General features: G+C 36.1%; 1 protein-coding gene across 1 annotated transcript; it reads right to left on the reverse strand.

Annotated features, from left to right (window-relative positions):
* Positions 1-203: 203 nt before the first annotated feature.
* Positions 204-9,142, reverse strand: LOC120265228. The gene is made up of 3 exons (XM_039273109.1): positions 9,034-9,142; positions 947-2,126; positions 204-867 (listed from the first exon to the last, which is right to left on the reverse strand). Exons 1-3 carry the CDS (start codon positions 9,140-9,142, stop codon positions 204-206), a joined length of 1,953 nt encoding a protein of 650 aa, XP_039129043.1.
* Positions 9,143-17,430: the final 8,288 nt, after the last annotated feature.

The following is a 17,430-nucleotide window of genomic DNA, read 5'->3' on the forward strand; positions in this document are numbered from 1 at the left end:
GTGTTGGAATCTTAATTTGATTTCTTCAAGGTTTTTTCAATTTACTCAGGCTCTTTTCTCCTTGTAGTTGCTTTCCTTCCCTTTTTTCTTCTCCCCATTGGAGGTGGGATCACTCTGGTACCATCATTCACCTCTGGCCAAAGTTCTTCACTGTTGGTAGGGTTTATGTAATGCTCATAGACCCTTAGATATGTGGACGCCAGCTATGCAGCATGTACAAACTCCTTTGGTTGCTGATTATTGCCATATATGGCACTGATTGCATGAGGGCATGGCAAACCTGTTAATTTCCACCTCCTGCATGTGCAAGTATGCTCAATCATATTAACAATGAAGGAACCTCCAATCCCTATGACTTGAACCTTGGGTCCACCTGAAAAATCTGCTGTGTAGCACTGAGCCTCTTTCTTCATTTGGTCAAGCCTGGTTTGGATCTTTGGGCATATAATTCCCTTATATTTCAGCATCTGATCTTTTTTCCTCTTAATCCTCCTGATCAATTTGACCTTGATCATCTCAAGCATTGTGATAATTCCCTTATCCCTTGTATCAAGTATATACCTGTTGAAGCACTCACAAATATTGTTTAATAGGATGTCACACTTGCATGAAGTTCCAAACAATGCCCTGGTCCAGCTTGCATGTGGTCTATCCTCGTGATCAAGCCATCTTCTTGCATCTGGGTTCTCTTTCTCTATTTCTCCAAGCCAGTAATTAAACCTTTGAACATATGAAGCCCTTGCAGCATTCCATAAGTAATCTTTTAGGGCTTTCCCTTTGAACTTCTCCTTGAAATTTGTGTAGATATGCCTGACACAGTTTGTGTTCAGCATTTGGGAATATCTCTTGAACAACCCTTTTGAAGCCCTGCAGTTACAATGGACAAATTAAATCACAGTTACCATGATTATAATGTAGTTTAAGGACAGAAAAACAAACATTTTGCCAATCACTCATTATGGTGCCATATCTGTTGTTCCAAATCTCTAAATCATCCCTTAATAGCTCTATAAACCATGCCCATGTTTCTGTATTCTCCACCAATACTACTGCATATGCAATGGGAAATATGTAGTCATTTGGGTTAATTCCAACTGCAGATACTAACTGGCCATCATAGAGGCCTTTCAGGAAACAACCATCCAGTCCTATAAAAGGCCTACAACCTAACCCAAAGGCATCCTTTAATGGCTTCAAACAAACATAAAATCCTTTGAAGTGTTGTTCATCTCTCCACAAAATCACTGTGCTCCCTGGATTACTTTGTTTAAGTTTAGCTGCATACCTACACAGTTTTGTATATTGCTCAGATGCATCTCCATTGACCCACTTCATTGCCAAGTGTTTGGTTCTCCAAGCTTTCATAGCAGAAATTGTGAGGCCATGGTCATCCTTAACTTGTTTAATTAAACCATTGCAACTCCAATTCGGATCAGCCTTGTATTTATCAAGGTATTTACTAGCTAGCCACTTTGAAGTTACATGGAAATTATTGAAGACTTTCCCACAGCTGTGATCAAGGTTGGCACTTTTAATCTGTACCAATGGATTATCTTTCTTCATGTGAGCTGCATAGATCTTGAAGGAGCATTGCTTGTTATGGCATGCACAAATAACCCTTTTATTGTCATTCTGAGGGAACCAAATCTGAAATCTATGCTTGATTCCCCAATTTCTACAAGCTTTCTTCAGTTGGTCAAAGTCCCTAAACACCATTCCAACTCTTAATTTTGGGTTGTAGAGATCCTTTTCTTCATTAAACTCCAGAAATCTACTTTCACCATCATCATCTGATCCCTTCCTTGTTAACAAGTCTTCAGAACTGCAATTTTCTGAGTCACTTTCTTCATCACTAGTATCAGGTTCACCACCAACATCAGGGTTTCCTTTTGGACTGTTGAATTCTGAATAAGAGTAGATGTCAATGTCCCACTGTCTTTGTTCACTCATGACCTGCTCATAATCATCATTACCATCTAAGATATCAAAGTCAGGATTTGTGAAATCCTCTTCTTCAGATGCAGTTTCATCAACCAAGCTAGTACTCAAATCATCTTCCATATCACACTTGCTGCTTGCTATCACTTGGGAATAAAATAACAAATCAGGATTTAGATTATTAAAATCTACAAATCAGCACATTACCAACATATTAATATAATGAAACAAGCATCATAGTTACTCCAAACCTATTTTCATAACCAACATATGTACATAAAACTCTCATATACAATAATAATCTAAATCTACAAATCATCACATTACCAACATATTAATATAATGAAACAAGCATTATACTTACACCAAACCTATTTTCATAACCAAGTTATGTACATAAAACTGTCATACACAATAAATCATATGATTATTTTTTTATGTTTTCCTCAATAGCCAAAATAAACCTTCAAGCAAAAGAAAGACCCTCCAAGCAAAAGAAAGGATATTTGTTCAATCCAAACATAGATTGTATAATTTTTTTTAAAGCATAATGGGATCTCTCTTTATGCATGCCCAAAAAAGCACAAATTATCAAATCTAATAATGATTAATTAAGTTCATTAAGAGACTAACCACCAAATTACTTGTCTGAAGAGTTGGGACCTCTCTCCTTCCAAAATCCAACAATTGACAAAAAAAAAAACAAAATCAGATAAAAACATTAGCTTTACATGTAATTTCTTTTGGTCCAAATACAGGTAAAATAGACACATTACTTTTACGATCAAAGCTTCAGCTTTGTTTATCCTGTTCTGATTCTTTTGAGCTACATGCAAAAAATCAAACACACACTAATACACTATCAATTAACTTAAACAAAACCAAAATACATTGTCAATTAATACACTGTAACAATGTTGTTCAATTGAGCTACATATAAGAAAGAACTTTACTACACAGTCGATTAACTCAAACAAAACCAAAATAGAAGCTTACCGGGGAAGATTGGTGGGATCAAAGCTTCAACTTTGTATATCCTATAAGAATGTTGTTCAATTGAGTTACATGTAAGAAAGAACTTTAATACACTGTCGATTAACTCAAACAAAACCAAAGTAGAAGCTTACCGGGTTAATTGCTGGGATTTTCAGAGGAGAATGTGGCTGAGATCAGTGGAAGGGATGAGATGGCCGGGTGGGAAGGCAAGCTTACTGTGGAGAGAAAATGGGGGTGCTCTCAGACAAGGAAGGGACCTTTGACCTTGTGGAATGCACTAAACTGGCAACCTTACCCTCTAGTCTGCCACATGTGATGCCAACATGGAGATGACATGGCATTACTCAGTTGTCTGCTGAGGTGGACTGCCACGCAAATAGAGTTATGAATTTAATAAGCCACGCTGGCAACCACAACATCAATTTCGCCGAAAATAGCCCCGAAATAACCCGTTGTGGCCACCCATGTAACCGGAGTAAACATAAATGGCCATAGCATTACAAAAAAACTTTTGTGGCCATAGTGTTATACTTATGAAACTTATGTGGCCACCAGTGAAATAAACCCAAGAACCTTACCTCAACAATAACAGTAAAACAAATCCTTGACTACAAGACCCTTCTCCCGTTCTCGCCCCCGACACCAACAGCGAGAGAAAGAGATGAGGCTAGGTCTCTCTCTTTTTCTTTTTCTTTTTCTTTTTCTTTTAAAATGTCGATCTAAAACCTAGGGAGGTGAAGAGACTATTAGGGTTTTGAAACTAAAAAATAAAATGAACGTCTAGGATTAAAATCACATAAACAGCTAGGATTTAATTAAGGGGTGGGGCTCACATTAAATTTGTCACTAATTATCAATTTTGTTGTAGTGAGGGTATAAAATTATAATAGCGACACAGCTATGCGGTTTCCACCTAACCTAACCATCAAAACTATTTGAAGTCTATTTTCATTCATATGTTATGTCACATTATGAACCAAGTGAAAAAAATATAACTACATGAAGCTAGTTGATATTTTTTGAAGTACAAATATTAAAGTAAACAATAAATATATGAGGGGATATATATATTAAATATGCACATAAACTTTAATTGTACACTAAATTTTGAATTTTAATAATAATTTTGGACTTAAAAAGTGAATTTGGTTTGCGATCAATATTTATGACTTGAGGCATGGACCGATTGGCGGACATCATTCTTTTAGGATGCCATTAGTAGTATATACTTGTAGTATCATATTTAAAATTTTTTCAAAAATTAAATAATTCTAAATATGCAAATATTTGAAAATTATTTGTCAAAATAAAATTTCAAATATCTCATTTTTCTATTCAAAAAAGTTTTATCATTGTTGAAACAAAAATGTCCCAAATGGTCAGATAATTATTCATTTTCCTTTTTTTTCATGATAAAAGACATCATGCAAATCGAGTTCGGCTTCAGAATGAGAATATGCCGTTGGATTTCAAGGAAAAAAAAAAATAAGACAAACAAATAATGAAAAACATAAGGATCATTTTGGAAAAGAAATTGAAACTACAATTGTTTATTCAATGGATTCGATTTAAGACAACTCTTCTCATTATTTATAGATGACAATAGAGACTTATCCGATGGATAATAGCATATCACAACTAACACTTAAAAATCCAAAAAACTCCAAAAGAATAGGTAAAAAATATGACCGAGTCTTATTATTCTTCACATAATTGGTAGCTTTTCTTATCCTCCACTTCGGCAACCTTTCCACATCAGCAACTGCAGCTTTTAATCACTGCCAACATTCCCCTTTGATTCAAAGCTGCACAATTTTTAACTTCAAGAATTTCATATTTGTTTTAGAGTACTTCTCTCCAAACTTCAAACATCATGGAGCACTTCTCTCCACATTTCTAAAACTTGTGAAGCACTTCTCTTAACTAGATGCACTTTTCACAACTAATCTAAAAAAGAACTTCTTCTTTGGCCTCTTCTACCAAATTTGCAAATTTTTCATCCTTAAATCTGCAATTTACCTGTAAATGTCCAAATCTTTTGCACTTGAAACATTGAGGTTTTCCTTTGTGCCAACAATCTTTCACTTCATGGTCTACCTTCTTGCAATGGTCGCATTGGAGTATTCTTCTTTTTCCTTTTGAAGATGAACTTTTGTCTAGATATGCTTCTTTAACTTTCTATTCTACTCATTCCTCTCCCATACATCATTTTTGTTCCTGTGCTTGTAAAGCATTGATTAGTTCTGGCAAAGTAATTTGACTAATATCTCTTAAATCTTCTAGAGATGAAATTTTTGCCTCAAATCATTGTTGCAAACTTACAATCACCATTTCCTTAACACCACAGTCATTAACCTGTCAAAGTAGGCTTGTATGGTCTCTTTTTCTTTCGTTCGTAGAATCTCAAAATCTCTTTTGAGATTTAGCACTTGCATACATCTTGTTCTGTCATTACCTTGATATAGTTCTTGTAGCGCATCTCAAGCTTCCTTGGATGTTTTATAAGTCATGATTCTCGTGAAAATTGATTCTGAAACAACAACTTGAATAAAGGATAAGGCCCTTGGAGTTTTTGCTTCTTCCTTTGCATGAGCCTTCATTTGATTGAGGGTCAGATTGTCTCCCAAAGGTTGTTTGCTCCTCTCATCTTCAACTAATTGCCATAAACCAAGCCCTTTCAAATAAGCTTTCATTTTGATGGCCAAACTTGATAATTTTCGCCATTGAAAACTGGAGGTTAAAGAGCAGACATAATGGTAGTAGCCATGTTGATCATCCATAGGTCCTTCAAATCTAATAGCTCGGATACCAAAATGTTGGATTTTAAGGAAAATAAAAATGATAAATGAATAATGAAAAAATTAAGGATCATTTTGGAAAAGAAATTGGAACTATAATTATTTATTCAATGGCTCTGATTTAAGACAACTCTTCTTATTATTTATAGATGATAATTGAGACTTATCCAATGGATAGTAGCATATCACAACTAACACATAAAATTTTAAAAAAAATCTCCAAAAAAATAGGTAATAAATATGACCGAGTCGTGTTATTCTTCAAGTGCTTGGTAGCTTTTCTTATCCTCCAACATATACTCAGTCCTCATAGCTGACTATTTTGTGAGGAATAAAACAATCCCACACTTTCACATTCAATGTTTCTACATATATATTACATGCATGCATGAGTGTAACAATAGAAAAGAGAGAAGGTAGGATCCCAACGCTAGACCCGGGATACATGCTATAATATCGAAGACCAAGTTATGCATGATGTGAAGAGTGTTCTCTAACTTCCCACCTCAGTTGGAACGTGGCTCGGTAACACCTTCAGACTGGTTTTGAACTGGGAGAAGACAACTGTGGTGAGTCCCTTGGTGTTGCAGACGGCACACGAAGAACACAGACTTCTCCAAGGGCTACTTCTTCCCGGATGAAGTGGAGATTGATCTCCACTTGCTTTATACGTTGGTGTTGCATTAGATTAGAAGAAAGGTACATGTAAGACATTGTTAACAAGAAGCACACAATCCCCTAAAGTGGATTTGCATGTATCTGGGCAACCTACCCAATTGGTGTCCGAGTATGTTGTGAGATTATACGAGGAGGTGGAGTGAAGCTACATGCAATGGTTGATAGTACCTTTGATGTAATGTAGGATATGTTTGATGACATGGAAGCGTGGTTCGCGTGGATCATGCATGAATAAGCAAACTTATTGAGAGGCATAGGATATGTTAGGGCGACTGAAAGTAAGGTATTGTATGACACCGGTGAGGCTGCAGTATTTTGTAAGGTCTTAGACTGGGGAGGTGCAAGAAGTTAACAATTTGGAGCATGTATCAATCGGAGTTGACCAGGGATTGCAGTGTTGCATGCTGGGTGATTTAGTATGTCTGAAGCATAAGTGTACTGAGGTAGGAAAAGACCTTTGAATTTTCTAGTCACATGCAAGATGAGGAAGTGACGAAGATTGCCAAGGTCGGTCATTCCAAATTCCTGGCTCAAGAAGCAATAAAGCAGCGAAGAAGCATAATTGTAGAGGCTATGAGAAGAATACCATCTACAAAAAGAAGTAAATAAGCAAGGTCTGTGCGGCGGCGGTAGATGAATAAAGAAGAATATGATTTTGAGGAGATAAATTTGAGAATAGTAAGAAAGTGAGTGAAATGCTATAACCAATATTACGGTGCTTTTTTAAGCCCATATAATGACTTATTTAGGCGACAAACAAGGCCGAGTGAGAGGAATTTTCAAAGTCAGAATGTTGTTGGCAATATACAGTTTTGGAGATAGTACCTTAGAGGAAAGCATTCATAACATCGAGTTAATGGACAGGGTAAGAGTTGGTGATGGCTATGCTAAGGACCACTCAAATGATGGCAAGTTTGACAACCAAACCAAAAGTCTCATCGTAGTCGATGCCAGGCTGCTAGGTGAAGCTATGAACAATCCACCAAGCCTTGTACCTTATGAGGGAGCCATCAGGTTCATTTTATGCTGAAAAATCCATTTCTCAGTAACAACATTGATGCTGGAAGGCCGCAATATGAGAGGCCAAGTTATGTTATGTAATAAAACATTGTATTCCTCAAGCATAGAGTTATACCTATTAGGATTCTTTAGAGATGTATGATATGTTTTAGGAATGGGAGAGAGGGCACTGGTGTTGTTGTTTAAGTTTAAGAGTTTCTTGGGAATAGTGATGTCAGATTTTCCATGTGTTTGCATGGGTTGAGCATTATTGATGGTAGGCCAGGTAGTCAATGGTGGTGCGGCTAGTGGTGTGGTGATGCTTGCACTAGAGGTCTGGGCGCTAGAGACATGTGAGAGAAGCTGGTCAAGAGTGGAAAGAACAATAGACATGGTGTGTATAGTGGAAATCATGAAGAAAATCATAAACAGAAGGTAACGTGTGCTGCTGCCGAGAGAAAGGGAATTAAGTTTCATCAAATGTGGCATGCCGTGATATGATAATGTGACAAGTGGATTTGTCGAGGCATCGATATCCCTTATGATCGGAAAGATAGTCGAGAAAGATACATGGGGTGGATAATGGTGTTAGTTTGTGTGATGCAATGGCGGAGAGGTTCAAATAGCAAAGGAGTCCTAAAACGCGGAGATGAGCATAAGATGGTGTGGTGCGATAAAGAGCTTCATACAGAGTAGAGAGGTTTTTGGTAGGGCAATGGTTAAGGAGATAAGTGGCAGTGTGTATAGCCTCAGCCCAGTAGGACAGAGGCATATAGGCTTGGAAAACCAATGTGCAAAGAATGTCATTGATATTACGAATGCATCTTCGGTTTTTCCATTTTGTTGTGAAGTGTGGGGGCGAGAGAAGTGATAGAGAATACCATAGAAAGCAAGAAAGTCATGGAGTGGAGTGTTATGGAATTCACAACTATTGTCATATTGTGGGTTATTGATGGGTGTGGGGAAATGTGTGGATGCAAAAGCATGAAACTGATGTAGTGTTTGGAAAACATCGATTTTTGACACGTAAAGTAAAATCCTAGAAAAAATGTGTAAAATCATCAAGAGTACTATATAAAAATGAAATCCATTATTGGTGAGGTCCATAAGTCATAATGGATTATTTCAAAAGGAGAAGTAGTAACAGAATTTGAATGTGAAAAAGAAATACAAATGTGGCAACCTAATTGCCAAGCATCAAATAGAGCGGGAGTGGTGATGTTCGGGAAAAAGGGACATAAATTGGCTGAACTATTGCACCTCAGAATCTTGTGCCTAGTCTGAAGGTCCTTCACAGAGACACCAAATGGATCGAATTCAATTGAACATTTGTTATCAGATGTGAATTTATGGACGGATAAGGTTTTTTACTATATGAGGTGTGATCAGGACATCATGAAGATAAAGAGGATGATGAGCAGAATTGAGAATAGTATAACCATGCGCATAATAGGTATAAGGGATCCATCAACAACTATAACATTCTTAGAAAAATTCTTTGTAGAAAAAGAGGAACAAGCAAGTATACCATCATTGGCGGTCATATGCGCAATCACCCCATATCCATGTACCAGTTGACAGCAGGTTGCTGAAGCAACATGGAGTTAAGGGCATTGATCAGTACTATCTGGTCCTAAGATGGCAGTGGTGCAGGTGACATCGGCATGAAGGAAGTAGGATAAAGGAAGTGTTGCCATCACATCTGCCAGTTTGGCCAGAACGACCGCCGTCATGTCCACGCTAGTGGCCACCGCGGTATGTGACCTGGCTTCCAGAGGTGCTGTGGTCACCACGGTCAATGCAATTGCCAAGATCACAAAAGCCGTGCTAACCCAGGTTTGTGTTGTTGTCACCTGATCTGACAGTGAGGAGCACGGTGGCCGTCTTGTTCTTTGAACTGCAGGCATGATCAATTTCTTCAAGTAACAAAAGAGATCAAACCTAATAAAACTTTGAAATAGCAACTGCATGGGGAGGATCGTCGCCAGGGTGGAGTAGTGATCATTCAATGCACGAAGAGTTGTCAGCACCAAGGTCTCATCGGAGATTTTCTAGCTGATGTAATTGAGGACATCGGCTAATTAGGTCTTCAGGCGATTACAGTAGTCAATGAAGGAGAGATCGCCTTCTACCACATTCCAAAATTATGCCTCTAGATGAATCGGATGACTACGCTTGTTATCGCAGAAGAGATTCTTAGTGGCATCCAAAATTGATGAGTGTACAATTTTCATATATTTCATATCATTTTGTACACTCATCCAGCATATATTAGAATCATATTGTGGAATTCAATACTAAATCTAGTGTATTTCACATTCTCAGGCGTAGGGTAGCAGTTCAAGATGAGAGAGAGAGAGCCAAAAGAAGCATTTTAGACACTAGATGAAAAAGTTGGAGTTTTCTTGGCATCATTTGAATAAGAACAAGGTAAAATTGGGTGGCTTACTGGCAGTTTATGGCCCACCTTACGGTCGTAAGTAGATTCCAGAGAACCTTGGGGGCATCATTATGCTCATAATGAGGATTCAAAGCCAAATCAAAGAACCTTACGAGCGTAGCTTACATCTATAAGAATGGCTATAAGGACCATCTAGAGGAGTTTACGACCACAACATACGCCCGTAAAGGCGGTCGCAAGAAGCAATACAGTGAAGTTTAAAGTCTAGCGCTTACGGCCGTAAGTTTGACCATAACAAAAATAAAAGACCTTATGGATGGGACTTACGATCGTAAGTGATCTCATAATTCTCCCGACCATCTTCTCCATCTCCCTTACTGCCATGTCCCTACTCCGGTAAGCAGCCCGTAAGTAGTAGGGTATAAATTGAACTTATGAGGATTTTTAGGGCATTCTTGGTTTTTCTTTTTGGATGATTTTTGGAGCCGAATTTAGGGAAGAAAGGAGATGAATCTCCAGCACTCAAGGGGATAATCCAAGGGATATTTGGATCCACATTCAAGGGGATTGAAGATCGTAGCCATCAAGCTCACCTTGTAGACATGCGCAGAAGCTTTCCTAAGGCTTTTCTAGTGATCCTTCTTCGATACGATTGAGAAGAGGGTTTTAATATTTTCTATGTTTCCCCCTAAATCTTACATTTTGAATGCTTGCCCTCCTTTAATAGAGGGTTAATTTGTAGATGTTTGGGCATAGTCGAACTCTAGAGTTTACATTTTGTCATTGGTTGTTGGATCTTTGATGCTTTAATTGTTTTTCTAATTTTAATCATTTCTATTTAAATCTAATTACATATCTGAATGCTTGGTTGTTAACGAGGTGAAAACCATAGCTATCATACTTGATGCGCTTTGTGACGAGTAGAAATACCCACCTAGCATAGCCATGCCGTGATTAGAGGGAATTATGAGTAAGTTTGGGTATACAGTACTTTGGAGACTCAGTCTCTCTCAATACTCCCAAGTGAGTTAATGATAATCTCCATGCTCTTTGTAATCCTGTGGAGTTAATGGTAACCTCCGTGCTCTTTAAGAGAGATTATCTACTTAAGAGATCATCATTAGCTCACTGTGAGGTTTCATAGAGTGTTAATGCGATTATGTGGATGTTTGTATTAGCTCTACACCTATTCAATTATTCTTTACCAGAGAAATTAGAGTTTAGTATAGTTCTGGAAACCTCTCGGTCCAAATAAGATTGCATACTTAGATAACCTTTGTTCTATACTTTATAACCCTAGAGGAATGCTATGGTCGGACATCGTTTCTTCCCTTGGTTTCTCTCTTATTTCTTACAGTATTTCTTGTTTATGCTTTCTTTACTTACACACACATCACTTCATTAGTTAGGCTATTTTTTTAGAATTAGGGTTATTACTAGTATTCATTTTCTTCCCTGTGCACCAACACTCAGTATTCACGCACACTTTATTACACAATCAGCATGTACACTTGCATCCCTATCACAGATGAACTTTGCATTTGTACCAAAAGACATGACAATGTCGAGCATTTTAGCAAAATCCGAGCCGTATAACCAGGATAGGAGGTGTAGACCTACTGTTGCCATTCGGTATTAGGAGAGGAAGGAGCTGGTTCTTCAACATGGCTGCAAAGAGCATATTTACCGAGGACTACCAGGAAGAGCTCGCGCCACTTAGAGTAGTTTGACCCTTGTGTGCTTTTATACTAGCGATGTTAATTGCCAAGGCTGTCAGAGAAGAGATAATTGGAGAGGTAGTAGAAGAGTTGGTCGAAGTTGTAGACATGGCTGTAGGTGGAAGAGGAAAGGAAAGAGGTGGGTGAAAAAGAGTTTAGGCAGAGATAGTCTTCAATACAATGTTTTGTGAGCAATAAAACAACCACACACTTTCACATTCAATGTTTCTACATATATATTACATGCATGTGTGAGTTTAACAATAGAAAAGAGAGAAAGTAGAATCCCAATGCAAGACTTGGGATACATGCTAACATGTGATAATATCGAAGACCAAGTCTTGCATGACGAGAAGAGTGTTCACTAACACTGACATTAGAGGAGCAATGCTGAAATTCTGGTGTACACTGGAGAGCTTTGTCCTCCTAGTACCAAAGATGGGCACAATTGGAGGAAACTAACTCCCATGCCCGCCCAGAGCTTCCTCGGTTTACATGAGATTCCTTGGAAAGATCATCGGTAGGAATTCAGATCTTGCATCTCAACTAATCCTCACATCGACGAGTAGTAGATAGGCTGGCAAGCTCCAGATTTGATCACTTGTCGTCCAATTGTAACCAGTTCACTTGAAGCTCCCTTAGAGGTTGTGGGGGAGATTAACTCCCATCTTGACAGGGATGACCATTGGTCATCAATCTCTTACATCAGTATGACTATTGGTTAACAAAGGGATGGTGGGAGAACCATTGGTCACATTGGGGCAGACAAGGAGGCGACAACGAAAGTACAAATTGGTTGTGTATCCGGAAAACCTGGAGTGTCATACATGCTTGTCAGCAAGCCAATGGCAAGGGACGATATGTCATTGGCGATGTAGCACCAACCAAATCCCATGCAGGCATGCTCTCACAAGGCACGTGTCAACATAAGGAGTAAAGGCAGTAAAGAGTAAGCCTGGGAAGACTAGGTTTTGGGTTCGGTTGACCCACACTTTATATCTGATGTGTGGTTAATGGTTCCAAAAAAGATATTGGAAAATTCAAAGACCTAAACCCATGTCTCAAGGATTTGAGTGAGAATCCCTTGGAAGGATTAGATGATGATAAACTAAAAGAAACCCTAGGGGATCCCCAAAATTTGGAGGATTATCCTGATGAAACCCTTAAGGATAATTTTTACATAGAGGAGGAGATTGATTATTCAGAATAATTAAGGATTCAAGAAGAATATACTAAAGCTAATGCCAAACTTTCACTCTAAAGAAACCTTGGCTTCGAGGGACATCCCCCAAGAGGTAGACATAATGATTTTAAAAAAAAACCATCTTCCAAGTGGAATGAGCAAGCTGGGTGCCTAGGTTAACTACCGTGATCTACCAAAAAAAGAAAAAAGTGGATGCGTTGACACCTCTGGAGTCCTTAAGAGGAAAAGAACAAAGCTTGAGGATTCTATTACAACAATACAATGTATTCTAGAATTTATGGGAGCTCATACTTGACCAGTCGGAGCAAGTGACACCAGTGAGGAGGTTTCTGCCTAAGACACAAGCTAGTGTTGTTTTGAGTTTTCGTACTTAGCTTTGGTAAGGTATCTTGCCTTCTATCCTTGGTAGATCCACCTTTGGATAGGTTGTATTTTTCTTGTTCTATTGTTTTGTTTCCTAGTTGACATGGTTGTACTCTTTTTTTTTACTTGATGTATTAGTGGTTTATCCACCTTTTCAAAATATCCATGTCCTTCGACTAATACCATGTTTGGCCAAAGCAAGTCTTCTATAACTATTTTTCTAGTAGTGGGTTTTTGAAGCCCTAGAGGTTAAGAATACTCCTTCCCCCTTATCTAGTAGATTTCCATATGTGATTCCAAGCAACAAGGCAAAAACTTTTTCACTAAGATGTGGCTTGTGCTAGAGTTAGTGTCTATGGATTTTGTCAATTACACAAGTAACCTAGCTAGTCAATCTGAAAATTGCCTCCAGTAGGTTGGGATTATTGAGAGCATGAAATTTATAAGTGTAAATTTTCAACTGAGATAACGATATTTGATTTTCCAAAATGAGTGCTGTGAACAGATGGAGAGGATCAATCTCGTCTAAGCTAATGATGAGACCTTGCCCCAAGATTGGAAATCGTATGTAAGTGATGGGGAGATAATCTTTAACTTAGTTGGGGGTCATTACAAAGTTGGCATTGGGGAGATGCTAAGTCAAGTCTAAATGAGAAAAGGGAGCTATTGCTAAAATTAACTAATAGTGAGTCCAAATATGTCATGCCTCAAACCTGACCAACCGAGCTCGGCACTAACAAACGGCCGCATTCCTATAGGGTGTGCACTCTATAGGCATGTAAGGTCTTAGAATTGGTCTCACTTAGAAAATATAACTTCAAAAAAAAAATACAAACTAAATGTAACAGGGTTCAAATACATGATGGTTTTCTAAAACAAAATTAAAATATTAATACAGCCATAACTACAACCTATTTAAAAAAGGGAACACCAGCTCTTGCTAGCCCATTAAGATGGACGCTAAACTATTTACTCTTAGTTTGTAAAAAATTAGAACAAACTTATAGACTTGACAACCCAATAAGTAACCCATTAAAATATTTTGGAATCATGTATTAATAAAAAATTTGGAATCAAATACAAATTGTTAAAACATAGTATAATGATAACAAAAATATAACTCAAGAAATCAGACTAAGTTAATAGAATACCAATTACAAGATATTAAAAAATATACATCTCCTAATTACTATAGCCAAAACAAAAAAAAAAAAAATCAGATGTCATTTGTTTAAACTCGATGACCCGAGTTCGATTTTCCAAGCTCATTTTTTTACCCTCGATGACCTGAGCCAGATTATCGAAAACCGTTATTCTTTCACCAACGGCACAGTGCAAAACTATTGTTCATTATCAGAGTTTCATATCAACATAGTTAGTGTTTAACCTCCACTAACAGGGTTAGTGCATATAGTTAATTGGAGACTAAACGTATTTATGTCAAAATAACTTTGTTGTCCGAAAACCAAATAAAATATCAAATTTGACACCAGAATTAATTTTCAAAATAATTCTTCAAGAAAACATACTAACATATGCATGATCTATAGTAAAGATAATCTAATCATATTCAAAATTATTAACAAACATAATATTTTAAAGATTAACAAATATAGTCCGAAATATGGAATTAGTTAATGTTTCAACAAAAGAATACATAACTGTATGTAATAAAAAATTATATCTATATATATACATTTATATGTGATGCTACTTACCTAATTAATGCTCAAAATAACCCAGATTCTAAGCAAAACCAAGTTTCTTCCGTATGCCCTAAAATTGGTAATAACCTATTAGTTTCTCTAATCAACAAAATTTTAAAAATTTCAAGCATGTAAGAGAAAAGTTTTCAAGTTTTCACATGATGATAGCTGAGTTCTTCCGAAAGGAATTGAAATTATGAGTTTCTGAAGGGCATAAATACCAAAATGGCCAAATTAACATTTATCTCATTATTATTGGGTCTAATGCAAACTTATCATAGCAAAGATTTCAAAGAACACATATACTGACAAAAATAAAGACATCCTTGAGATGGAGATATTCATCACATTACAGGCAGGAATTTAGATGATATCCCTTGTAACCTGCATACTCCCATACAGAAGGCAGGATAAACTCATGAAGATCTCTTTGTAAAAATCAAAATAAAAGAAAACACTAGTAAATGTACAAAGATAGCAGATCATGATTATGATCAATAAATATTATAACGATAGCTTTGGTAGGCTTCCTCAATTACCCAAATTTCCAAAAGGAAAACATATTGCAGATGCACAATGAAAGATATGCAGGAATAAAATGTTACTAACATATGAAGAGGTCACAAAGCTATGATTAAATGAAATAAACAAAACTTATAAGTGCTCACTCGTAGATTAGTATCCAATGGAGAAGAGTTTCTCGTCCTTACCTCCAGCGGCAGTGGTGGAACTAGGATGAAAATCAAGGAGTGCTAACTTTAATTTTAAAAAAATTATAAATTAACAAAATTTATATTAAGACTTGCATGAACAAATCATTAAATGAAATAAAAACTTCTTCTAAAGTTATTTTTTTAGAAATTTTAGATTTTATACAGAAAAATCATTAGAATAAATTTTTAGAAGTAACTTGTTACAATAGAATCTAATCAGTCTACATGATATGCAAGATCATATTAGATATAAATATGTTAATATATTATCTATATATATGTCATATATATATATATATATATATAGGATGAATCATCTGCATACGTTCATAGTTTTTAAATCTACGAACGTTGCTATCGACCATTGGATTTCAACCCAATGGTCCAGCACTGTTCAATGAATAGTACTACTAAGATGGGATGCACAGTATTTTGATCTAAGTCGTTCAATCAATTTGTGCACAGTACTCAACTAACCCCTAATTATGTCTCACTGTAGCATCTTAATTGGCACTGTGCTCAACTGAGGACGTTATAATTAAGATGCTACAGTGAAACATAATTAGAGGTTAGCTGGGTTCATTAGTTTAGATTTTGTTTTTAAATTGATTGTTGTAGGATGGTTTAGATTTTTTCAAGTATTGTGCACAACTTGATTGAACGGCTTATATTAAAATACTATGCATCCCACTTTAAAGATGCAAATTCTTTTTTTTTATTATTTAAGGATATACCCCCGGTGGAAGGTTACATAATCCCGGGATCAAAGAAAACCAAAAAAAAATCATTTGAAATATTTTTTATTAATATAGATTTTATTTGTCATCGTTTCTGGGTATAGGTTTTATTTTATTTTGCATTTTATAACTTTGAGTTATATTACTAATTTCTAACATGACTTTGATATTATTAATAAAATTTCAGTCATACGGGCGGATGGGACTAGACGTGGCCATTTTGAACCGAAACCGTGGAACCGAACCGGAACCGAACCGTCAAAAACCGGAACCGGAACCGGAAAAACCGTAACCGTTCTAAAACCGGAACCGGAACCTTCATATAAGGTTCGGTTCCGGTTTCAAAATTTAAAAACCGTGGAACCGACGGTTCAACCGGCGGTTCCAACCGGCGGTTCCATATGCGGTTCAACCGGCAGTTCCACATACGGTTCAACCAAAGGTTCAAAACAAAAGTTCATATTATATTATATAAATATAATATGAATAATGTTTAAAGATATTTTAAATAATTAATTAAAGATATTAACCAAATTGATTATTGATTAGGTCTGATTCTGAATACTTGATTAGCCGATTAGGTCTGATTTGTGACATTCGTCTAACTTATATGTACTGTGCCATGCGAAACTTTGTTACTCATGCAAGAGGATAAGTTATAATTAATTGATTATGCCACAAATTATTAGTTACAAATTAAATATGGATTTATTAAAACAATTTAATTAACGAGAAGTACTTAAATATTTAATTCTTTAGTAGATTTCCATATTATTTTTATAATTTAATATAAAAAACAAAGACTAGACTTTATATATCTTCCGTTTTGAAACTTACAAAATTAATGTAGTTCATATTAAATTATATTTATTTTATATAAATGAAAATATATTGAGTAAAATGCTCTCATGTAAAACATTTGAATCATTAAAAAAATATATAAATAAATAAAATAAAATAAACATGAATATATATGTGTATATATATCAATTTGCTTGATTTTGTTGATCATTTAAAGATATATATATATATATATATATATATATATATAGATATTCCAATATATAGATAAAACTCCCAAGATTTTCAATTTGTAAACTATGCAACTTATATAAGTATACTAGAAATCAAAAAGAAAAAGGAAAAAAAAATAAAAACAATTCCTAAAGAAAAACAAAT

This window comes from Dioscorea cayenensis, chromosome 7, assembly GCF_009730915.1.
Source record: "Dioscorea cayenensis subsp. rotundata cultivar TDr96_F1 chromosome 7, TDr96_F1_v2_PseudoChromosome.rev07_lg8_w22 25.fasta, whole genome shotgun sequence".
Classification (NCBI taxonomy): Eukaryota; Viridiplantae; Streptophyta; class Magnoliopsida; order Dioscoreales; family Dioscoreaceae; genus Dioscorea; species Dioscorea cayenensis.

What these genes read in the sequence shown, in the direction of transcription:
- LOC120265228 (XM_039273109.1), bottom strand. Translation starts at nt 9,142, where the DNA reads ATGACGGCGGTCGTTCTGGCCAAACTGGCAGATGTGATGGCAACACTT. An exon ending in TGCCATCTTAGGACCAGATA is followed by an intron (nt 2,127 to 9,033) that starts GTACTGATCAAT and finishes GCTGATTTGTAG; the next exon opens with ATTTTAATAATCTAAATCCT. An exon ending in GGCACCATAATGAGTGATTG is followed by an intron (nt 868 to 946) that starts GCAAAATGTTTG and finishes TTGTAACTGCAG; the next exon opens with GGCTTCAAAAGGGTTGTTCA.